Genomic DNA, 24,497 nt, shown 5'->3' on the forward strand with positions numbered 1-24,497 from the left:
TCAGTGATGGACACATGGGCCTGGCCCTGCTCTTGTGTGTGCGATGCAGAATCCACTCGTTGACAACACCTGAGACACTTGGAGCATGCACAGCAGAGCCCTCATATCAGTTCAGTTAGTCTCTTGTGTTACATGAGGACCACATAAGTCACACCCTGCACTGTCATGTGCACCCAATTTCATTCCCATGTGCTCTCTACAGGTAGCCCTACATCCCCATATTGTAGATACCAACACCAGAACTCAGAGGTCAGGGGCCTCAAACGAGGTCATATGGCTAATGGATGACATGGTGGGGACTTTGCAGAGCCAGAGACACTAAAGCAGAGAGGAGAGTGCAATGCATGTGCACACACGCACAAACACTGGCTCATGGAAGTATATCCTGTGGAGGACAGACACCTAGTATAGACATACACAGATTTGGAGTCTGGTGTTAAGACTCAGCTGTGTGGCTCTGTTTAGCTCCTTCTGGAGAGGCAGCCAGTTGTCCTCACAGCATTTAATTTGGCATCAGCTTCGGAGCTTGGCTGGAGCTCCAGCAGCACTGATTCACGTGAAGATGCTGTGATGGCCCATCTGGGTGTTGGTTTCTGGGGGAGAAGCCAGGCAGATGGGTGGAGAGGATCCTCTGGGACAGTGAAGAGAACTGGGTGCTCCAGCTCCCTATGGCTGGGGCTTTGCCAGCAAGAACCAAATGCAGATGCTCTGTGACCCCAGGACTGCACCTCAATCCCTCCTTGAAGAAGGTCTGTGGGGGCTATGAACTATATGAGAGCCCCATGCAGAAGGCTTTCTATGACAAGAATGAATGTAAGTACTTGAAAGTTTAAGGGAGACAATAGGATCTATCTATATGCCATCTACAAGAAACTCATTTTAGATACAAAGAGATTGAAAGTAAAAGGATGGGAAACAAAAATTCCATATAAATAGTACCGAGAGAGCTGGGAAGAATATACTACTCTCAGATAAAATATACTTAAAGTCAAATAAGATTATAGCATATAGCCGAAACCGGTTTGGCTCAATGGATAGAGCGTTGGCCTGTGGATTGAAGGGTCCCGGGTTTGATTTCAGGCATGTACCTTGGTTGCAGGCACATCCCCAGTGGGAGGTGTGCAGGAGGCAGCTGATCGATGTTTCTCTCTCATCGATGTTTCTAGCTCTCTACCCCTCTCCCTTCCTCTCTGTAAAATATCAATAAAATATATTTAAAAAGAAAAAAAAAGATTATAATATATAGACTCAATGGTGAAAGACTGAAAGCTTTTCCCCTAAGAAAAGGAACAGTGCAAGTATCCCCACTTTTGCCACTTCCATTCAACATAGCACTGCAGGTCCTAGCCAAAGCAATTAGGCAAGAAAAAGAAAGACGAGGCACTGAAATTAGAAAGGAAGAAGTAAAATGGTCACTATTTGCAGATGACATAATCTTATATCCCTAATGAATCTACAAAAAGATTGTTAGAGCTGATAAATGAATTCAGCAAAGTTGAAAGATACATAATCAATACACAAAAATCAGTTGTATTTCTATACACTAAGAACATATAATCCAAAAATTAAATTTAAAAAGTTTCCACTTACAATAGCATCAAAAAGAATAAACCACTTAGGAACACATTTAAACAGGAGGTGCAAAACTATAAAACAAAACCTACATCCTATCCTATATAATAAAGAGGTAATATGCAAATTGACCCTCACACCTTCATGTCACAAGATGGCCGCCTCAACATCATCACAAGATGGCTGGCAGGGGAGGGCAGTTGGGGGTGTTCAGGCCGGCAGGGGAGGGCAGCTGGGGGCAATCAGGCCTGCAGGGGAGGGCAGTTGGGGGTGATTGGGCTGGCAGGGGAGCAGTGAGGTGTCAATCATGCCAGCAGGGGAACGGTTAGGTGTCAATCAGGCCGGCAAGGGAGCAGTTAGGGGGCTATCAGGCTGGCATGCAGAGTGGTTAGGGGCAATCAGGCAGCCAGGCAGGTGAGTGGTTAGGAGCCAGCAATCCTGGATTGTGAGAGGGATGTCCCAGATTGGAGAGGGTGCAGGCTGGGCTGAGGGACAACCCTTCCCCCCCACTGCATGAAATTTCATGCACCGGGGCCTCTAGTGTTAGAATAAATGAATGAAGACCTAAGTAAATGGAGAGACATCCTGTGTATTCACAGATTAGAAGTCTTAAATATTGTTAACATGTCAGTGCTACCCAAAGTGACCTACAGATTCAAATGCAATCCCTATCAAAATCCCAACAGTCTTTCTTGCAGAAGTGGAAAAGCCTATCTGAAAATCCATATGAAAATTCAAGGGACTCCAAATAGCCAAAGCTTGAAAAAGAAGAACAAAACTGGAAAACTAACACTCCTGATTTCAAAACTTACCACAAAGGTACAGTGATCCAAACAGTGTGGTACTGGTATAAAGATAGACATACAAACCAGTGTAATAGAATAGGGCCCAGAAAAATACCTTTACATCCATGGTCAACTGATTTTTGACAAGGGTGTCAAGACCATTTACTGTAATGGGGGAAGAACAGTCTCTTTAACAAATGGTGTTAGAACAACTAGATACCACATGGAAAAGGATAAAGTTGGATCCTTACCCTATATCAGATATAAAAATTAATTTAAGCCTGCTTGGCGTGGCTCAGTGTGATTCCCGGTAAGGGCACATGCCTGGGTTGTGGGCTTGATCCCTAGTAGGAGGCATGCAAAAGGCAGCCAATTGATGATTCTCTCTCATCGTTGATGTTTCTATCTCTGTCTCCCTCTCCCTTCCTCTCTGAAATCAATAAAAAATGTATTTTTAAAAATTAATTAAAAATGGATCAATAGATCAAATACCTACATTTAAGGTATTTGATAGGTAGAGAGGATCCTCTGGGAAAGTGAAGATAACTGGGTGCTCCAGCTCCCTATGGCTGGGGCTTTGCCAGCAAGAACCAAATGCAGATGCTCTGTGACCCCAGGACTGCAACTCAATCCCTCCTTGAAGAAGGTCTGTGGGGGCTATGAACTATATGAGAGCCCCATGCAGAAGGCTTTCTATGACAAGAATGAATGTAAGTACTTGAAAGTTTAAGGGAGACAATAGGATCACCTGGCTGGTGTGTTCAGTGGTTAGAGCATCAGCTTGTGCACCCAAGGGTCTTGGGTTCGATTCATAGTCAAGGGCATGTACCTGGGTTGCAAATTCGATCCCCAGCCTCAGGTGGGGCGCATATAGGAGGCAACCAATGGATTTTTCTCTCTCCCCCTTCCTCCCTCCTTTCCACTTTCTCTAAAGATCAATGAAAAAACTATCATCGGGTAAGGAATAACAAATACCTAAATTTAAGACCTAAAACTATACACCTCCTTCTCCAGATAGCACCTGGACCATGGACCCCAGGGAATGCTCCTGCTTGTCATAAGGAATATGCATCTGTGGAGATAACTGCAAATGCACATCTTACAACTGTAAAACATGTTGAAAAAGCTGCTGCTCCTGCTGCTCCCCGGGCTGTGCCAAGTGTGCCCAAGGCTGCATCTGCAAAGGAGGCTCAAGCAAGTGCAGCTGCTGCCATTGAAATGCACCAGTCATACTGGGAGTGAGGCCTGGGAAGCATCTGTACAGTGCATTAGTTGAGAAGTTGAAATGATTGTGCTTTTTATATATTTGCCCCAATGAGGTGTTGGTGACATTCATATAAAGTGTTGGAGCAATGAAGTTTTCACTCATGGAGAAAAAAAAAAAAAAGAGAGGATCCAAGATGGTGGCGTAGGTGAACACCTAAACTGCTGCCTCGCACAACAATTTCAAAACTACAACTAAAAGACAAAACGTCTATCACCCAGAACCATGGGAAAGCTGGTTGAGTGGAAGTTCTACAACTAGAAGGAAAGAGAAAACAGCATTGAGAGGTGCACAAGCGCTGAAAAGCTGAGGTACGGAGGTGCGCGAATCGGGCTGGCGACGGGCGACTGGGAGCGCTGCTTTTTGCAACCTGAAGGGAGACAAGCTCCCGATTACTCCAAACTCCAGTTTCTGGGGAGACACAGGGGACCCAAACTCCTATGGGGAGAAGCTGGACTGTCTGCCGTGGGGTCGGAAAGTGAGGGAGGCTTGCTTGCAGGGCTGTGCACAGGAATAATTGTTTACTATGCTGGGGTGCGGGACGCAGGGACTCGGTTGGAGACCCAGAGCAAAGCCGGCTAACTGGCAGCCATCGCTGTTTGCCACACCCTAGCCCAGTCATGCCCTGAGACCCAGCCCCGCACAATCTACAAACCCACCCAAGCTCCAAGCAGTGGCTTTAGCATATGAATGACCTTCCCTATCGCAGCTTAACCTAGCAAACTTGCAGCCCGGGTCAGACAGCTCCAAAACCTCCAAACCCCAAGAAAAGAGGAGAAAACTGTAGTTCTCGCTGTAGCTCCTGCTGGGTGGCCTCAGACAGTAGCTGACCTGTACCCCACTGGAGATCCAGAAGCCAGTGTACCTAGTGGTCAGTGTGAGACACCAGATTTCAACTCCTCACATCCATAAGTGACATATTCAAGAGGCAGACTCAGTGAGCACCAAAGCCCCACTGAAACAAGTCCTGCACCATAAGCGTGTCTCCAGCGCAGCAGTTCTTCCATTATAGACACAGAGGGTCCTCACAGCCAATTGGCCTGGAGGTCAATTCCTCCCAGTGTACCAACAGCAATCAAGGCTTAACTACACCAAGACTTTGCACTCAGCCCACAAAGGGGTGTACCAAAGGCGTCCACCTCAGGTGATTGGGGAGGCTGAGCTACTGGCCCTTATAGGTCACCTACCACACAAAGCCATTCCATCAACACAGGGAAGCAGCAAAATGCGGAGACAAAGAAACATGTCACAAATGAAAGAAATGGAGGAAAGCAAACTACTGGACGACATAGAGTTCAGAACCACATTTATAAGGTTACTCAAGAATCTTCTAAAAACCACCGAGAAACTTGATGAGACCTCCGAGGAGCTTAGTGAGACCTTCAAGGACCTTAATGAGAATGCCAAAAAAATGGAAAAGGACCAGTCAGAAATTAAGCATACACTGTCTTTAAAATAAAGAATATACAGAAACTCAACTGTAGATCAATGTACCCCAAGAATCAAACCAAAGATCTGAAATATGAGAAAACAAAAAACACCCAACCAGAAAAACAAAAAGAAAAAAGAATCCAAAAATATGAAGATAGTGTAAGGAGCCTCTGGGACAACTTTAAGCGTACCAACATCCGAATTTTTGGGGTGCCAGAAGAAGACAGAGAGCAAAATATTGAAAACCTATTAGAAGAAATAATGACAGAAAACTTTCCCTACCTGGTGAAAGAAATAGACTTACAAGTTCAGGAAGCGCACAGAACCCCATACAAGAGGAATCCAAAGAGGACCACACCAAGACACATCATAATTAAAATGCCAAGGGCAAAAGACAAAGAGAGAATCTTGAAAGCAGCAAGAGAAAAACGGTTAGTTACCTACAAGGGAGCACCCATACGACTGTCAGCTGATTTCTTGGCAGAAACTATGCAGGCCAGAAGGGAGTGGCAAGAAATATTCAAAGTCAATGGTAAGATATGTACACATATAATACCTTAATAAAAAAAAAATAAAAAAAAAGAAATATTCAAAATGATGAACAGCAAGAACCTACAACCAAGATTACTCTACCCAGCAAAGCTATCATTCAGAGTTGAAGGTCAGATAAAGAGCTTCAGAGACAAGAAAAAGCTAAAGGAGTTCATCACCACCAAACCAGGATTACATGAAATGCTGAAGGGTATTCTTTAAGAAGAGGAAGAAGAAGAAAAAGGTAAAGATAAAAATTATGAACAACAAATGACATCAAATACATACCTACCAACAAGTGAATCTAAAAATCAAGTGAATAAAAAATCTGAAGAACAGAATGGACTGGTGAATATAATAGAATCAGGGACATAGAAAGGGATTGGACTGACAATTCTCAGGGAGAAGCGGGTATGAGGGGTGCGGGAAGAGATTGGACAAAAATCTTACACCAATGGATGAAGACAGTGGCGGGGGTAAGGGCATGGGGTGGGGTGGGGAATCAGGTGGAGGGGAGCTATGGGGGAAAAAAAGAGGAACACCTGTAATAATCTGAACAATAAAGATTTATTAAAAAAAAAAAAAAAAAAAAAAAGACCTAAAACTATAAAACTCGTAGGAGAAGATATAGGGTCAAATCTTCATGCCCTTGGATTTGGCTATGGTTTCTGAAATATGACACCAAAATCATAGGCAACAAACAAAAAAAATAAATTGAACTTCATGAACATTTAAAACGTTTGTGAATCAAAAGACACTATTAAAAGGGTAAAAAGACAACCCAAAGAATGAGAGAAAATATTTGCAAATAATATATCTAAACAGGAGTTAATATCCAGAATACACAAAGAACTCTTACAACTCAACAAAACCACAAACAACCCAATTAAAAAATGGGAAAAGAACTAAAATAGACATTTTTCCAAATAAGCTACACAAATGGCCAACAAGAACATGGAAAGGTGCTCAACACTATTAGTCACTAGAAAAATGCAAATTAAAACTACAATGTGATCCCAGTTTACACTGGAATAACTATAATAAGGCGAGGATGCGGAGAAATTGAAACTCTTGTGCATTGCTGGAGGGATGTAAAATGATGCACCTGCTGTAGAGAAAAGTTTGGTGGTTCCTTAAAAAGTTAAATGTAGAATCACCATATGACCCAGCAATTCCACTCCTAAGTATATACACAGGAGAACTGAAATAAGGGATCCAAATAGTACTTGTATATGTGTGTTCACAGCAGTACTAGTCACAACTGCCAAAAGATGGAAACTACCTGTCTATTGGCAGATAAAGGATGAACAAAAGTGTAGTCCATCCACACACTGAAATGCTATTCAGTTACAGAAGGGAAGGAAATCCTGACACCTGCTACATATAACACAGATAAACCCTGACAACATGATGCCAGACTTCTTGAAAAAGCCCACCTGAAAGGGGTGAGGGGGTGGCATCCACGTCTCTCTGCACTAGCTCGGTGGGTGGGAGTTCCACCTTTTCCTCCTCAGGCCCCCATCGGCTCTTTCGCTTCCTCTTCACAGTGGCTGTAGTGGCTGGCTTTCCATGGGCAGCTGGAGCTGGGTTGATAGCAGGTGAGGGGGCAGATGAAGCAGGGCAAGCAGCAGTGAGGGGTACAGATCCGGACAGGATCTCAGGAGGTGGTCTGCGCTGAGGGCAGAGCTCGGGCACCATTTGGGTGCCTGTCGGGCCTGCCCTTGCTTTCCGGAACTCCTCCAGTTTCTGGCGGTAGTATTTGTACCCCTGGCTGCTGGGTTCGTACAGAAAGCTGCAAAAAAGAGTGGAGGGGCACACTGTCAGTTGGGGCAGGAGTAGCATGGGCCTTGTGCAAGCCCCCCAGGTCAGCCAGGGTCACTTCAAAGTCTCCACTATGACCTCCTGTACTGCCAGGCTCCAGTGACCCAAAATTGAAAAATAACGTGGCATGCCACAGCCTGTCACAATGCTGAGGGCCACACCAAACCCCCACCCCCACCCCAACTTTATCAGGCATCTGTCACACAGTTACTGATACACTGCTTCCAAGGAAAATGGGCAGGCTCCCTCAGACCTGCCCCAGGCTCTGCGAAGCTCTTCCCCTGCTGTCCTAGAGGAGCACTAGAAATCCTGAGGTGTGAGAGACACCTGGTGTCAGAAAGGGCAAGATTTGCCCTAAACTGCACAGCTCAAATATTTGTGTTTTTCTGATGCACTTGTGAGAGGTGTCAACAGCAAACAGAGCCAAAACGAAGACAATTAACATAGGAACAAATGGGGACCTGGACTCCAACCCAAGGGCAAAAGCCCTTGCCTTTCTGGAAGCCACAAGTCTCTCAGTCCCCTAAGGGGTGGTTCCCCCACCCCAAGGTAGGAACAGGAGGCACTGAGTTCTGAGCTGGTAAAGCCTGCAGCTCCTTCTACAACTGCCTGTTATCTCTTAGACTATGCACGTCCTGAGCCCCAGTCCCACCTCTGGGGTCCACACCAGAGGGAAGAATCATAGCCCATCTCCATGTAACAAAATCTGTGTATATCACAGGTCACACGTCCCTCAACAAGAGGGGCTAGACCTGCACTCACAAACCTGAAGGGATTACAAAAGCAACATGCAAGCTCAAGGATGCTATAAAATTTCTTTTGTATAAAAGACAACAGAAAGAAACCCCATAGACTGTTTCTATGTGTCTACATAGAGCCAGGAGAGGGGTGGAAGGACTCCCCCAGACACACTAATATTGGTACCTAGGATGGGATGGAAGGACAAGGAAATGGCAGCATCTTCTTTGTACTCCTGGGTCATGATACAAGCATGCACACACCCTTTAGAAAACCGAGTAAGTGACCTTTGTAAAAATTACAGAGGAAACAAAGATCAATAAAATTGTTAAGCCTCTAGCCATGCTAAGAAAAAACAAATTACTAATCACAAAAATGAAATATGGGACATCACTACAAATCCTACAAACATTAAAAGGATGATAGCCCCGGCTGGTTTGGCTCAATGGATAGAGCATATGCCTGCGGACTGAAAGGTCCCAAGTTCGATTCCAGTCAAGGGCACATGCCTGGGTTGCAGGCTCGATCCCCAGTGGGGGGCATGCAGGAGGCGGCCGATCAATGATTCTCTCATCATTGATGTTTCTATCTCTCTCTCTCCCCCTCACCCTTCCTCTCTGAAATCAATAAAAATACATATTTTTTAAAATAAAGAATTACTATGAACAACTCTATGCCCACAAATTTGATAACACACATGAAATGAACTAATTCTTTGAAAGACACAATCTGCCAAAACTCATACATGAAGAAACAGACAACTTAAACAGGCCTATTTTTATTTTAAAAAGTTGAATCAGCCCTAACCGGTTTGGCTCAGTGGACAGAGCATCAGCCTGCGGACTCAAGGGTCCCAGGTTCGATTCCGGTCAAGACCATGTACCTTGGTTGCGGGCACATCCCCAGTAGGGGGTGTGCAGGAGGCAGCTGATCAATGTTTCTCTCTCATCAATGTTTCTAACTCACTATCCCTCTCTCTTCCTCTCTGTAGAAAAAAATCAATAAAATATATTTTTTAAAAAAATCTTGACCCTCTCATTTAAAAAAAAAAAGTTGAATCATCCCAGCTGGTGTGGTTCAGTGGTTGAGCATCAACCCATGAACCAGGAGATCACGGTTTGATTCCTGGTCAGGGCACATGCCCAGGTTGTGGGCTTGATCCCCAATGGGGGGTGTGCAGGAGGCAGCTAATCAATGATTCTCTCTCATCGTTGATGTTTCTATCTCTTTCTTCCTCTCCCTTCCTCTCTGAAATCAATTAAAAAAAATTTTTTTTTAAACTGAACCAGCCCTGGCCAGTTTGGCTCAATGGATAGAGTGTCAGCCTGCGGACTGAAGGGTCCTGGGTTCGATTCCAGTCAAGGGCACTTACCCAGGTTGTGGGCTCCATCCCCAGTGGGAGGCGTGCAGGAGGCAGCTGATTGATGATTCTCTCTCATCATTGATGTTTCTAACTCTCTCTCCCTCTCCCTTCCTCTCTGAAATCAATAAAAAAAATATATATATATCTTAAAATAAATAAATAAAGCTGAACCAGCCCTGGCCAGTGTTGCTAAGTGGTTACAGCACTGGCCTGCAAACCAAGGGTCACGGGTTTGATTCCCAGTCAAGGGCACATACCTGGTTTGCAGGTTTGATCCCTGGACCTGTGCGAGAGGCAACCAATTGATGTGTCTCTTACACTGATGTTTCTCTCTCTTTCTCACTGCCCCTCCCTTCCACTCTCTCTAGAAATCAACAGAAAAATATCCTCAGGTGAAGATTAACAAAACAAAACAGTTAAACCAGTAATTAATAACTTTCTAAAACAGAAAGCCCACGAGTTCACTGATGAATTCTACCAAATATTTAAGGAGGAAATTATACCAATTCTCTACAATTCCTTTCAGAAAATAGAAGCAGAAAGAATACTTCCTAACTCATTCAATTACCCTAACACCAAAGCTAGACAAAGACATTACAAGAAAACTACAGACTAATATCTCTCATGAATACAGATGCCAAAATCCTCAACAAAACATTAGCAAACCGAATCTACCAATGTTAAAAACAATTATATACATCACGACCAAATGGGCCTTGTGCCAGGCATGTAAGGCTGGTTTAACATCTGAAAATCGAGTCATGTAATCCATCACATTAATAGGCTAAAAAAATAAAAATCACAAGATCATATCAATAGCTGTAGAAAAAGCAATTGATAAAATACAACACCCATTCATGATAAAAACTCTCAATAAACTAGAAATAGAGGCAAACTTCCTCAACTTGAGAAAGAGTATATACAAAAACACCCACAGCTAACTCATACTTAATGGTGAGAAACTTGGAAACTTTCCCACTAAGTACAGGAACAAGGTAAGAATATCCCATTTCATCAATGCTTTTTAGATAGTCCTAGCAAATGTAAAAAATGAGAAAAGGAAATAGGTATACTAACTGAAAAGGAAAAAATAAAGTTGTCTTTGTCTGCAAATGACATGATAGTCTACATAGAAAAAAACACACGAAAAAATAGACACATGCTCTCTCACTCTCTCTCCTGGAACTAATAAGCTATTATATAGCAAGGCTGCAGTGTACAATGTTAATATACAGATGTCAATCACTTTCCTATAAGCCAGCAATGAATAAGTGAAATTGGAAGTTAAAAACGCAATACCATTTACATTATCATTGAAAAACATGAAATACTTAGGTATAAGTCTTACAAAATATGTAAAAGATCTCTAAGAATAAAATTACAAAACTCTGATGAAAGAATTCAAAGAACTAAATAAATGGAAAGGTATTCCATGTTCATGGATAGGGAGACTTCATATTGTCAAGATGTCAAGTCTTCCCAACTTGATTTCTAGATTTAATGATATTCCAATAAAAATCCCAGCAAAGTTATTTTGTAGATAATGACAAAGTGACCCTAAAGTTTGTATTCAGAGAAAAAAGATCCAGAATAGCCAACATAATACTGAAGAACAAAGTTGGAAGACTGACACTACCTAACTTCAAGGCCTACTGTACAACTACAGTAATCAAGGCAGTGTGGTATTAATGAAGGAATGGACAAACTGATCACTAGAACAAAATAAAGGACCCACAATTAGACCCACATAAACATCGTAAAATGACCTTTCACAAAGGAGCAAAGGCAATACAATGAAGCAAAGACAATCTTTTCAACAAACAGTGCTGGAACTGGACATCCTCATGAAAAAAAAAGAAAGAATCTAGACACAGACCATACACCCTTCATTCAACAATTAATTATAAATGGATCACAGACCTAAATGTAAAATTCAAAAATATAAAACTCCTAGAAAACAATATAGGAGAAAACTTAGATGACCTTGGGTATGGCAATCACATTTTAGATACAATACCAAAGGCACAATCCAAGAAAAAGAAACTGATAAGCTGGACTTCATTAAATTAAAAACTTCTGCCCTGTGAAAGACAAGGTCAAGCGAATGAGAACACAAGCTGTAGACTGGAAGAAAATAACTAAATATACCATTCTATCCAGCAATCACAGTCCTTAGTATTTATCCTAAAGAAATGAGAATCTCTATCCACACAAAAACCTGTCCACAGATGTTTATAGTAGCTTTCTTCATAAATGCCCAAACGTGGAAGCAAACAAGATATCCTACAGTGGATAAACTGTGGTGCACCCAAAGAAATGAGCTATGAAGCCATGAAAAGACATGGAGGAAACTTAAATGCACATCACTAAGTGAAAGAAGCCAATCTGAAAAAGCTACATACTATATGATTCCAATTGTATGACATTCTGGAAAAAGCAAAATTGCCAAATCAGTAAGATCAGTGTGGTTGTCAGGGGTTAGGGACGAAGTAAGGATGAATAATTGGAAAATGATCGATTTTAGGAGCTCACTCCTGATAGAAGTGATCCTCTCTCCCTCCTCCTTAACCAAAGCTAACACTTGAGTGTCTTTCCTTCCAGTCTTTTTTTATCCAGTGCAGATTTATTTGAACAGAGCTGTGGTTCTAATTTCTGTATGTTGATTTTTTTAAAAAACCTTTTAACCCAACAACATAAGGCTTTCTCAGTAGAATGCAGTGGAATGTGGCGGCAAAGGCACTTCCACTGATTGGCCTTCTTGTCTCAATTTCCTCACTTGTGAGAGGCCAGCACATTTGTAAACAAGGTGGCTCACACAAGTGATGTGTTAGAGATGCAGTTATAGGAGTTTAGCCCACTGGGACTGGACATTCAATGTGTTATTAATTTTTCATGATGCTGTATTTAACATTATTTGGGGGACGGCATTTCATAAGTGGGATGACTGGTCAAAGGAATAGGTAAACAGTTATAACATTGTTTTCCAAAACACACAGCTGCTGGGGTGTGCCCGGCCCATGTGGGGAATCAGGAAGGCACAGAAGGGTCAGAGCAGCAAGTACACTAGGTGGCTGTTTGATTTGGGGGAGAGAAGAGCTGTCTCACACCTAATCTCACACGAAGATTAAACAGTCCGTGTGGAATGAACCTGTACACTCTGACCAGGCCCGAATACGCAATCATCTTCCATTCATTCCACCTCAGTGTGTGGAGTGCCAGCTGTGGTCCCTCAGCAGCTCACCTTCAGCCACTTCTCCCCAGGGTCCATCCTCATCCTAGGCAACCCCTCACAGCTATCCTCGACCCCTCAGCAGCCTTCCGCAAACCTCCTCTGCCGCAACCCTCAACCTGGAATGACTGATCACCCTCTATAACTGTGGTGATCAGTTAGCCCCATCACTCCCTATGCAGACCCTCTAAAGGCTCTCAATGAACACCTGAGCCTTCTGGGACCTGGCCCTGACGGGCTCCACAGCTTGTCTGCACAGCATGTCAACACTCACCCGGCACTCCAGCTGCACTGGCACAGTGCCCAGCATATCAACTGCTTCACTCCCGTGTAGTGGTCCTTATGGACACCTGCCTCCTGCCAACCATCCACCCTTGCTTCCTTCCTCCTGAGTGCCTGATGGTGTCTCTGAATCAACCAGCCCAGGTGTGTGCTGCTCCTGCACTTTTTGTTATAGTCACCATTGCATCTCCTCACTTGACTGGGTGGGGACTTGTGGCCAAAAGTGTCTCCAGAGGTGCATCACCCCATGTTGGGTTCAGTGTCCACCTCACAAGCCTCTGCCAGTACCACCCTGCAACAGCAACTGTGCCTCCCCCCGCCCGCCCTCCCAACTCCCCTGGCAAAGATCAGGTGCTAAACCCCACCAATGAATAGGGTTAACAGACCTAGCCTGAAGGGCTGGGGTATGACTTCACGGCTAGGGACAGTAGGGGGGGTCAGGCTGCTTGTCCCATCCTGTCCATGGAACCTGCACACAGGCTAGGGACTCCCACTCCTCAGAGCCTGAGGTACCACACTCCTGCTTTCTTGCTGTTCCCTTCATTGTAATGATGAGATCCTAAGAATACACACAATGACCAACACAGTTTTGTGAGGTTCTGCTGGAGGGCCTGGCCTGGCCCCAGCTTGGGGCCACTGTCTGTTACAAGGGAGCCGGGCAAGTGCTAGTGATTTTCTCAGTGAGGCACCTGGAAAAACACAAGGCCTCAAAGTCCCTGCCACAGCTGCCTCCGAGACAACTCAAGGCAGTGATGTGCACTTGGGGAGTAGATATAGAGTGGCAAGGCTGGGCTCTGGGGCCAGAAATTCCTAGAGCAGAATCCCAGCTCTGCCAGCTTCTCACCACGGGACCCTAGTCTGTCTTAGGACCACCAAGCCTGTGACTAGGCTGAGGGGTCACCTCTCTGGTGGGTCCCTCCTTACCTGAATGCCTGGTTCTCACGATTGTTTTGGAGGGCGATGGTTTCCACCTCAGGACCCCCATCCGCTATGAACCTGGCCAACTTTTCTGCAAGGTTCTTGACCTCTTCGTCCTCTGGGGGTGAAACTTTAAGCAGGCTGTCAGTACTGAGCTCAACTCACCACACCCAACAGCCTAATTTCTGCTAAAAACCCCATGGGCAACAAGAGGGGTTTATTTTAGAAACAATGCAAAGAGAAACAGGCAAATGGGTATCAGATTATTGCACTGGGACCAAACATAGTTAATACTACAACTTATTCTGAGCTCTGCTCCCTACCTCTTCCCACCCATAGGTCTTAGGGGGCCTGGGACATGGCAGCATAATATAAGGGAAGTATGTGTTAGGCCCAGAGGGAAGACAGGAGCCCCCATCTTGGTCTTTCTATAGGGGGCTGCTAAGCCAGGTCACATGGGGAGATGAGCGTGGCCCTCCTCCTGGGGATGTCAGGGCAAAGGGCCGCAGGAGACACGACAGACCAATCTCTGTGGCCCATGTCAGGCTTAAACATCAATTCCTCGCACCCACCAGCACTGGCTGGGATATTCATTACAGCTGGAGACCATCCAGCCTCTTTCCCATCCACTGACACTCATCCTACCAGATCTCACCAGCTGATTGTTTCTGGCCCCTGGCCCTCTCGGCCTCACTCCCAAGTGTCAGGCACTACATTTGTTTCTAGGGTTGGCAGGCATTCATTAACACTTGTTAAAATGATCATGAACCAATAGGCTAGCACCGTGGTCGGCAAACTGCGGCTCACGAGCCACATGCGGCCCTTTGGCCCCTTGAGTGTGGCTCTTCCACAAAATACCACGGCCTGGGCAAGTCTATTTTGAAGAAGTGGCGCTAGAAGAAGTTTAAAAAATTTGGCTCTCGCCGAAACCGGTTTGGCTCAGTGGATAGAGTGTCGGCCTGCGGACTCAAGGGTCCCAGGTTTGATTCCGGTCAAGAGCATGTACCTTGGTTGCGGGCACATCCCCAGTGGGAGGTGTGCAGGAGGCAGCTGATCGATGTTTCTCTCTCATCGATGTTTCTAACTCTCTATCCCTCTCCCTTCCTCTCTATAAAACATCAATAAAATATATATATATTTAAAAAAAAATAAAAAAATAAAAAATAAAAGAGACATAAATGTAAAAAATATACAGTTTATTTAAAAAAAAAATTGGCTCTCAAAAGAAATTTCAATTGTTGTACTGTTGATATTTGGCTCTGTTGACTAATGAGTTTGCCGACCAGCGGTCGCCAACCTTTCAGACCTCACGGACGACCAGTGGTCCACGGACCACCGGTTGGCAACTGCTGGGCTAGCACACCTTCCCTCTGTCTCTTTTGCACGTACAGGGCTGAGCTCCTTAATACAACCTTGACCTTGGTCCTCAGACCTCCCCCCTCCTCAGAGCACTGGTGAAAAGGGTGGCACCAGCCCTAGCTTGACCCTGGCTGCCAGGGAGGGCACAAACCAAGGACATCAGCGCTACCCCATGCCACGGTACCCTTTAGGAACCCTGATTTCACATGGGGAGCAATTTGTCCAAGCACCTCCCCAGAACCTCCCACCCCCTCTACCCACCTACCTTTCTGAGAGGTTGCCTGCAACTTCTGTGATTCCTTCCTTATCTCAGCCACCTTCTTTCTGTAGTAGAGGAATTCCCTGCTATTCTTATCATGCAAAAACCTGAAGAAGAGTTTTGCAAAACAGAAAGGAAGATGAGTAATGAGGATGGGTAGACTTGTGCAGCATCTGAAGACACGTTATGCAAAAGCAAGCTGACAAGCACAGATGCCTTGACAGAACCCAAAATTAAGTCTCCGCATCACATTGGAGACTTTTGCAACCTTTGGTGTGAGTTATAAAGTGCTTGGAACAGCATCTGGCCGGCACAAGCAAGCACCCAGCCCCAGCCAGCCTCAGTCACCACCAAGAATTTTACAAAAATGTCTGCACATACTACTGTGTGGCATGAACATTAAGTACCAGTGACCTTCCCCTCCCAAAATAAATACTTACGAAAATGCTGGGTTATCCTTGTAGTTCTCCATAGCTACTTTTTCTAACTCGGGGCCTCCTTCTGCCACAAAGCGGGCCAATTTCTCTATCACTTTCCGAGTCTCGACTCCCTCTGGGGGTGAAACTTTAAGGAGGCTGTCAGTACTGGGGTTCAACTCACACACCCCACAGTCAACAGGCACACTCTCTCTACGGACCACAAGGACAAAGGGGTAGGGGGAGAAGAGGGTGAAATGCAGGAGGTTGTCAGGCTTCCTGGGTCCATGCACAAAGCACCGTGATGAGAGGGGAGTTGGTCTAAACAGTTTTCAGGAGACACACTGGGTGGGAGAGAAGTGTGTGAACCTCTCAAAGGCCAAGCCGATCCACAGGCTGGAAGGGAGACGTCTGAAAACATAGCCAGCCTCTTCCTCCCCACCCACCTCCCCATTTTTTAATGGTTAAGTCTTTTCTTTATTTACCAGCATTAAGTATAATAAATTGGTTCCTTTCCATCCTTCAAAGATGAAAAATTCTTTTAAAATAGCATTACAAACTCTGATTTAAACACATTGGGTGGGTTTCAATCCACTGCAATTAATGTCATCATACAGGCTCAATCGTCCCCTCAGTGGCTGGTGGAGCCTCTTCAAGCTGGATACTGAGGCCTTTGGACATGGCCCCAGGTGTCTTGATGGCCTCCTGGCTATCTGCTGGAACAGGGTGCTCCAGGTCATCTGGCACACTTCCTGCCCAGACCTAGAGCCAGCCATCTTCCAAGAAGTCCTGGTTTTCGTGAGTGAGAAAATGTTTCCAGACCACCATCTGGGTGCTAAGGATGCTCACTGCAACGAGCTTAATCATTACCTCGGCTTTTTCAGGGAACAGAGGTATAAAAATACATTTTTGTGTTTGCATTAGCCTTCCCTTTGAGCCATGTGGAACTTGCTTTTGTCTTTTTTGCTGGACTTTTTTGGAGGGCATCTGTCAGCCAATATACAGTCATATCCCTTTTATGAGAACTACCAAGAGAAAGTTCTTGCTGTCAGTCAGTGCCTAGGAACGTTTGCTCCTTTCGGCAATGGGGCTAGAGACACCGAACCTGTGGCCAATCTTATTCCTCTTGTTGCTTGGGCTGCCAAGAAACTGGGGGTAGGGGAAGGAACATGTGATCGCACCCTCCTCCTGCATACCTGATAATGACCCTGACCTGGCTGCCATTTACAAGCACAGGTGCTCTTCTTAGGCCTCCTCAACAGCAGGTCTTAACAGGCCTTAAGGGCCTTGAGACACCCACTGCCTCTTGTAAAGTGGAGGTTCATGGCAGGGTACAGTCAGAACTGCCAGGGCACCTCTCTAAGGAAACACCACCCTCTCAGGCTCTGTACTAATGTTCCAGAATTCAAGGTTTTCCACTGATCTGCTCAGATGTATGGTCTGAAGCTGGCATCCTCACCCCAGAGCAAGAGGGGTTTAGAGGCTGTTATGGCAGACCATACAGTCACTTCAGTCTGTACTCAGTCAGGATAACATGACTGAGTCAGCCAGCCTGGGCAGAAGTAGCCTAAGACTCCAATGGCTCATGTGGTACTGAGGCCTTGTTCTGAATGTAGTTAGGGCTAGAAGTATTAGGAGTGCCACCACTGCCACCCTCTGCCCTCCTACACCTTGGGACCTAGACTAACTCACCCAAGGCCAATAACTGTCCTTCCCCAGGCAAGAAAGTGAACTCTTCAATCTGCAGGCTTGTACTTCTGACTCAGACTGGCAGGGACAGGAACTGCATTAAGAAATGGGCTTCTGGGCCTCATAGAGCTCGGAGGGCATGCACCCAGATTGGGGAGCCATGGAAGGTCCTCATGTTGGGAGGAAAGTGCAAGTGAACACTCAATGAGGATACCCCTGCCTCGGCTGGAGGCCAGCCCCCAGAGTAGATGATAGGTCCCACAGCTCCCAGGATGAAGCCCATACTGCAGCCCCTCCTCACACCCTTCCTTTAACCGCACCCTCTTACCCCAGTGGCCTCACCTGACTGAAGTCCCAAGTACCCCATACTCCTGGCCACGCTTTCCCTGCTGACTGTGGATCTGCCCCTGAGCTGGAAGTCGGTGGTAGAAGGAGTGCAGCAGCCCCTGCAACTTACCTTTGATCTCCAGCCACTGCTCATAGTCCTCCTCTTCATCCTCATCGGGAGATTGGAAGACACTAGGGCGGCTGGCCAGGGGCAGCTGCTTAGCGTGCACATAGTTCTTCACCTGGCTCAGTGGGCTGCTGATGAGGGGAGGCCTCTTCCCAGCACGGGGGAGTACTCGAGGTGGGGCGGTGGGCATGCTGGGGGGAGCATCTTGGGAGAGAAGGACGTATACTTGTGCTCAAGCTCTGCAGTGCACCTTTCCCTATCTTCCCACCTAATCTGAGTGCCGTCAGTCCCTGAGGGCTGGTGGGTGTTCAGAGAAGACACCACCCCATTTTACAGATGAGGACAGGACATCAAGGTTCACAGATGCATGACTTTTTGGTTATCTCGATATGACCTGAATCCCACATCCAACTTAGAACCATTCCCTCTGGTTGTCAGTGGTAAGCTGGAACAAGCCTATTCTGGGATTTTCAAACACAGCTCATGACCCGTGACCTTGCGATAAAGAGAAGCCTGTTCTTCCTCTCCGTGGGTGAATTTGGCCTAAACTTTTTTTAGCTGTTCCCTAGGAAACCTGACCAAGGTCAAAGGTCATCTGTTTCACCATTAACTTTCTTTTATTTTTCCCCCCCATTAACTTTTTTAAAGTAAAAATGAGCTCTGACTGGTAAATTGCACCACCACAGTTATGGGTGGGCTCGCTAAGGGCAGTTATTCTCATACCTGGCATGTCTCATGGATTCCTATAGGCCAGGCAGTTCCCTACCTATGAAAGGGGGCCCATTCCTCACACCTGAGCTGCTGCTCTGACCACAGCCATGATCTCACAGCCCTGGGCCTGCTTCATCCTGGTCCCCATGCTCCTGGACTGAAACCTGGGTTGTCTCTGCTCCTACAAGTTTAACATCTTGAGAGCAGGGTCCACGCTCTCCCTCTGCATGGAAATGAGTGAAATGAGGGTACTCAATGAACTCGGGATGAGAAGAACAAATCTGAGGCAGGACCTGCCATTTCTAGGAAGCCAGGGTTCCCCAGGAGGAGAGAGCAGGCAGCAGGAACATGAGCCTGAGCCTGAATAGGAGGAGACAGGATGGGGAAACTGCACTCACCTGTGCTAGTCTGCGCCTTCTGCAACTTCAGAAACTGCTGCAAGAAGCTGCCGTCATTGGCAAACTTGTTGGAAACGGAAGAGTTGTGTGTGTTTGCAATTCTAGACCCAAGACAGAATATAGAGAGGGTGAACTTCTAATGGAGGGCCTGGGGCATGCCTTGCCTGTCTCGGCTCCCCACCCACCCAAGTTCTTACCTGGTAAAACCCAAAACCAACCCCCAGATGTATCTTGGGGACTGCTGAGAGCAGAGAGCTACCTTCAGAGTTGTAAGGTGGGAACAATCTTGTTCTAGTCAAAGCAATGCTACACATATTGATGTCAACTCTATCAGGATATTGACCCTCCCACTCCAAATAGCCTCCTCAACTCAGAACCACTGGCTCTCTTTCTGCACAACTCCTATCCTACCTGGTGTAAACAAATTATTTGAGCTGCTACTGGGTACCATGTCTGTCTTCTCAGCTAGACTTTAGAATTATCCAAAACAGTGCATGTGCATGTGTTTTTACTATGTATGACTGCATTTCTGGGCCTGGGTCGGCCAGCACTTCTGTGAGGATTATACACATACAGGAAAACACCCAAAGCAGTCTCTTGGTGCGAGAATTACAGCGGGATTATGTATTTTTATTTTCTCTCTCTTTTTGCAAATAGTATGTTTTACTTAAAATTTTTTTTAAATCTTTTATTATTTTTAAAAAAATCTGTTTTAATTGATTTTTAGAGAGAGATAAAGTGAGAGGGATAGAGAAATAGAAACATCAATGCAAGAGAAACATCATCAATTGGCTGCCTCCTGTAGGCCACCCACCGGGGATCGAGCAACCTGGGCATGTGCCCTGACTGGGAATTGAACCAGAGATTCAGAATCAAACCAGAGATTCAGAATCAAACCGGCAACTTCTTGGTTCCTGGGTTAATTGCTCAACTGCTGAACCACACTGGCCGGGCTTAAATTTGTTTTTAAAAAATTAGCACAAGCCCGGCCAGTATTGATCAGAGGTTGAGCACTGGACCGTGCTCCAAGAGGTCTCTAGTTCAATTCCGGGTTGGGGCACATGCCTGGGTTGCTGGCTCAATCCCCAGCAGGGGGCATGCAGGAGGCAGCCAATTGATGCTGATGTTTCTCTTTCATTCATGTTTCTAACTCTCTCTCCCTCTCCCTTCCTCTCTCTCTAGAAAAATCACTAAAAACATATTTTCTAAAAATATATTAAAATCAGCACAAAAGGAAAACCAGGGGCCTGAATGCTTAATTCAAATTAATTTTTTCCCTATCATAAAAGAACTAGAGCTCATTATAAACAAACAAGAATGTAGAAAAATTGAAATATAGAAAGCAAAGAGGAAAACTCAATTCTTTCCACCTCACAATAGCTACTATTAACACTTTGGTATATTTTTTTGATTTGCCCCTAAGTTAGAAATAGAAGCAAATAAGGCTGTAATCATAGAACGTGACCTAGTTCTTCCATTCTCTATTATAACATACATCCTGCACCAACCTCAAAAATTACTCATACAGAGTGTTTCTAAAAGCCGAGTAACAATCCATCATAGAGATACACCAAGAGTTAGTAAAAGCTCAGGGAGCTCACAGATCTAGACTTTTTCCTTTAAAATTAAGTGTTACTAGAAATCTGTTTTAATGAGCTAAAAATGGAAATAACCTAAGTCAGTGGTCGGCAAACTCATTAGTCAACAGAGCCAAATATCAACAGTACAACGATTGAGATTTATTTTGAGAGCCAAATTTTTTAAACTTAAACTTCTTCTAATGCCACTTCTTCAAAAGAGACTCGCCCAGGCCATGGTATTTTGTGGAAGAGCCACACTCAAGGGGCCAAAGAGCTGCATGTGGCTCGCGAGCCGCAGTTTGCCGACCACGGACCTAAGTAGTCAACAAGGGACACTGGTTAAATAAATTATGGGCCCTGGCTGGCATGTCTCAGTGGTTACAGTGTTGGCCCATGCACTGAAGAGTCACAGGTTCATTCCCCGTCAAGAGCATGTACCTGGGTTGCAGGTTCCATCCTGGCCTCAGTTGGGCATGTGCAGGAGGCAGCCAATCGATGTTTTTCTCTCTCTCTCCCTCTTCTCTTCCTCCCTCCCTCTCTTCCACTTTCTCTAAAGATCAATAGAAAAAATATCCTTGGGTGAAGATTAACAGTAACAACAAAAAAGTAATGAAGCCCTCACACACACTACAATGTGATGAACCCTGAAAGCATTATGTCTAGTAAAAGAAGCCAGACACAAAAGTTCACCTATCATATAAAATATCTAGAGTATGTAAATCCGTGAAGACAGAAACTAGATTAGTGGTTGCCAGGGGCTTGGGAAGGAAGAATGGGGAGTGATGGCTACCGGGTATGAGGTTTCTTTTTGAATGATAAAATGTTTTGTAATTAGATAGTGGTGATAGCTGCACAATGCTGTGAATATACAAAAAAATCACTAAATCATACAATTTAAAAGTTCAATTTTACAGCATGTAAATTTTATCTCAATAAGAATAAAACCTAAAAACTGACAGTTCTAAAGAGTTGTAATTTGGGGAAAAGTTTTTCTTTTAAAAAGTGTGTGTGTGGGGGGGAGTTCCCTGGCTGGGTGGCTCTGTTGGTTAGAATGTCGTCCCATACACCATAAGGTTTCAGGTTTGATTTCCAGTCAGGGCACATAGTTAGGTTGCCAGTTTGATGCAGTAGTGGTGAGTATGGGAGGCAACCTATCGGTATGGGTTTCTCTCTCTCCTCTTTCTCAAATCAATAAAAACATATCCTCAGTTGAGGATTTAGTTCATATTGTCTATGAATACATGTTAAGCACATCCACATTGTACAGAATGTGGTAAATAACATGTAACTATGGTATGATCTCCTATTGTTACTGCTCCCCTTTATTGGAAAAACCTTAGTTTTAATTATTTTCTCCAAAAATAAATTATACATTTGCTTATGGTAAAAAAAAAAAAAAAAAAAAAAAGTGCCAGGAGGCCTGGCCAGGTAGCTCAATCCCTGGTCAGGGCACATACAAGAATCAAGCAATGTATAAATAAGTAGAACAACAAATTGATGTTTCTCTCTCACCATTCCTCTCTTTCTCAAGTTAACCAATAAATAATTTTTTAAAAAAAATAATGAGGCAGGGAAAGCAGCACACAAATTTGATCACAACCTCATAAAACAAAGCAAAGATGTGGGAATATTATCAAAACTAGAGGCCCAGTGCACGAAATGCGTGCACAGGAGGGGGAGGTGTCCTCAACCTGGCCTGCATCCTCTCCAATCTGGGACCCCTCAGGGGATGTCCGACTGCCTGTTTAGGCCCAATCCCACAGTCAGACATCCCTCTCACAATCCGAGATTGCTGACTCCTAACCACTCGCCTGCCTGCCTGCCTGATTGGCCCCTAACAGCTCCCCTTCCGGCCTGATCAACGCCTAACTGCTCCCCTGCCGGCCTGATGGCCCCCAACTGCCCTCCCCTGCTGGCCTGATGGCCCCCAACTGCCTTCCCCTGCCACAACCTGCCTCCTCCGCTGGAACCCGCCTCCTCTGCTGGGACCTGCCTCCTCAGCACAAGGCGGCAGATACACCGGGACCAGCCTCCTCTGCACTGCACAGAGCTGCAGGACCCCCAGGCCTCACTGCACAGAGCGGCTGCCAGGCCCCACCTCTGCTGTGTGCATGGCCATCTTGTGACAATGTCGTGCGAGGGCATGACGCCACCTAGGCTTTTTATAGGATAGGATGGTAGTCTTGAGGCAATTTGAGTATTTCTTATTTCTTCAGCAACAATTTTAAATGTTGGTGTTCTATGCTTTTATTTGCATAGCTACCTATACCATACACCCACCCACCTGATGCTTCCTTTCAGCTGCCTGATCCTTTAGAAGACCCTTTGGGATGCGATACAAGGGCTTTTCCATCTTGGTAAAAGTCCTTCCATAAACTCCAGGGTGAGAACCCACCCACTGACAGATCTCTCAACAATCAGTCCCCATGTTCCTGGGTGCCCTGGAGGTGCCAGACCCAGGGTTCCCACAGGAATAAGGTCTAAATCCTGCCCGTAAGGAGAAGCCACAGACTCTTAGAAAAGGTGGGAGCTGGGACAAAACTTTGTGAAGGGTTAACAGGTTTCACATGTCAGACCACGTAAGAAGGGCGCTGCCTCTCTGTCAAACTCTTATCTGAAATTTTTGGATCTTGTCACCCTGATCACACACCCCTGCTCAAAACTCTTAGGTGCCCACAGTGTATCTCAGGACAGGCAGGTAGACAGCCTGCCTGAGCTCTCTCCTGCCTGACACATGGGAGGCTCTCTCCTCTTCTTGCCTTCTGCTGGCAAGCCTTTCCCTACTTCCTCAATGGGCTGGCTATGCCTGGGTCTTTAGAACACAAAGTCTTGCCTAGTTGATGTGGTTCAGTGGTTAAGCGCCGACCCATGAATCAAGAGGTCACTGGTTCAATTCCCAATCAGGGAACATACCAGGTTGTGGACTCAAACCCCAATACGGGGCGTGCAGGGGCAACTGATCAATGTTTCTCTCTCATCGATGTTTCTATCTATCCTTCTCCCTTCCTCTCTCTCTAAAAATCAATAAAAACAAATCTATCTATATAATAGAGGAATATGCAAATTAGCCGGACACCGTAACGTCATGACCGAACAGCAGGGACCTGAGGCTGCATGGCACCTGGCCGGGGCGAGAGACCTCAGGCTGCCCCCCGCCCCGCGGGGCTTGACGGGGACCTCAGGTCACGCCCCTCTACCCCAGTGCCGGCCGGGGGACCTCAGGCCGTGCCCCTGGCCCGGCGGGGATTGACAGGGTACCTCAGGCTGCGCTCCACTCCCCAGTGCTGGGCCTGGGGACCTGAGGCTGCACCCCCCACCCAGCGCCAGGCTGGGGAACCTAAGGCTGTGCCCCCCATCCAGAGGGGCTTGATGGCGGTGGGGCCGGCTGGGTCTGGGTCTTCTGTGTTTTTGAAGCGCGTGTGGGTGGTGGTCGGGGACTTGACTCTAGGTCCCGTGGCGTGCCCCAGGTTCTGACAGGCGGGAGATTTTCATATACATTTTACTAATTTTCTTTCATTGCTAACACTTCTATTATAGAGAAAGGGCAAATAGCAATATTAAAATATTTCCTCTAATTAATTCCCTTTTAATGCACACAAATTTCGTGCACCAGGTCACTAGTATATCCATACTAATAAAGGAAAAATAAGCAAACTGACCGTACCTCCGCAATGCCCACCAGCCAATCAGGAGTATG

General features: G+C 45.6%; 1 protein-coding gene and 1 pseudogene across 3 annotated transcripts in view; one reads left to right on the forward strand and one right to left on the reverse strand.

Annotated features, from left to right (window-relative positions):
• Positions 1-24,497, reverse strand: part of SUGP1 (SURP and G-patch domain containing 1) — a 31,174-nt gene that overhangs the window by 3,768 nt on the left and 2,909 nt on the right. Inside the window, exons 3-8 of one of the 2 annotated variants that reach the window (XM_080674704.1) lie at positions 19,221-19,321; positions 18,115-18,315; positions 15,993-16,116; positions 15,559-15,659; positions 13,941-14,064; positions 7,020-7,375 (exon numbers count right to left, since the gene is read on the reverse strand). In XM_080674704.1, coding sequence (XP_080530830.1) covers positions 7,020-7,375; positions 13,941-14,064; positions 15,559-15,659; positions 15,993-16,116; positions 18,115-18,315; positions 19,221-19,321 — 1,007 coding nt within the window. The remainder of the gene's footprint in view (positions 1-7,019; positions 7,376-13,940; positions 14,065-15,558; positions 15,660-15,992; positions 16,117-18,114; positions 18,316-19,220; positions 19,322-24,497) is intronic. The other variant, XM_080674705.1, reaches the window with a different exon arrangement.
• Positions 3,386-3,574, forward strand: LOC308251020 (metallothionein-4-like; annotated as a pseudogene). The gene has a single exon. The product of its transcript is annotated as a metallothionein-4-like (transcript).

This window comes from Plecotus auritus, assembly GCF_963455305.1.
Source record: "Plecotus auritus genome assembly, chromosome: 6".
Classification (NCBI taxonomy): domain Eukaryota; kingdom Metazoa; phylum Chordata; class Mammalia; order Chiroptera; family Vespertilionidae; genus Plecotus; species Plecotus auritus.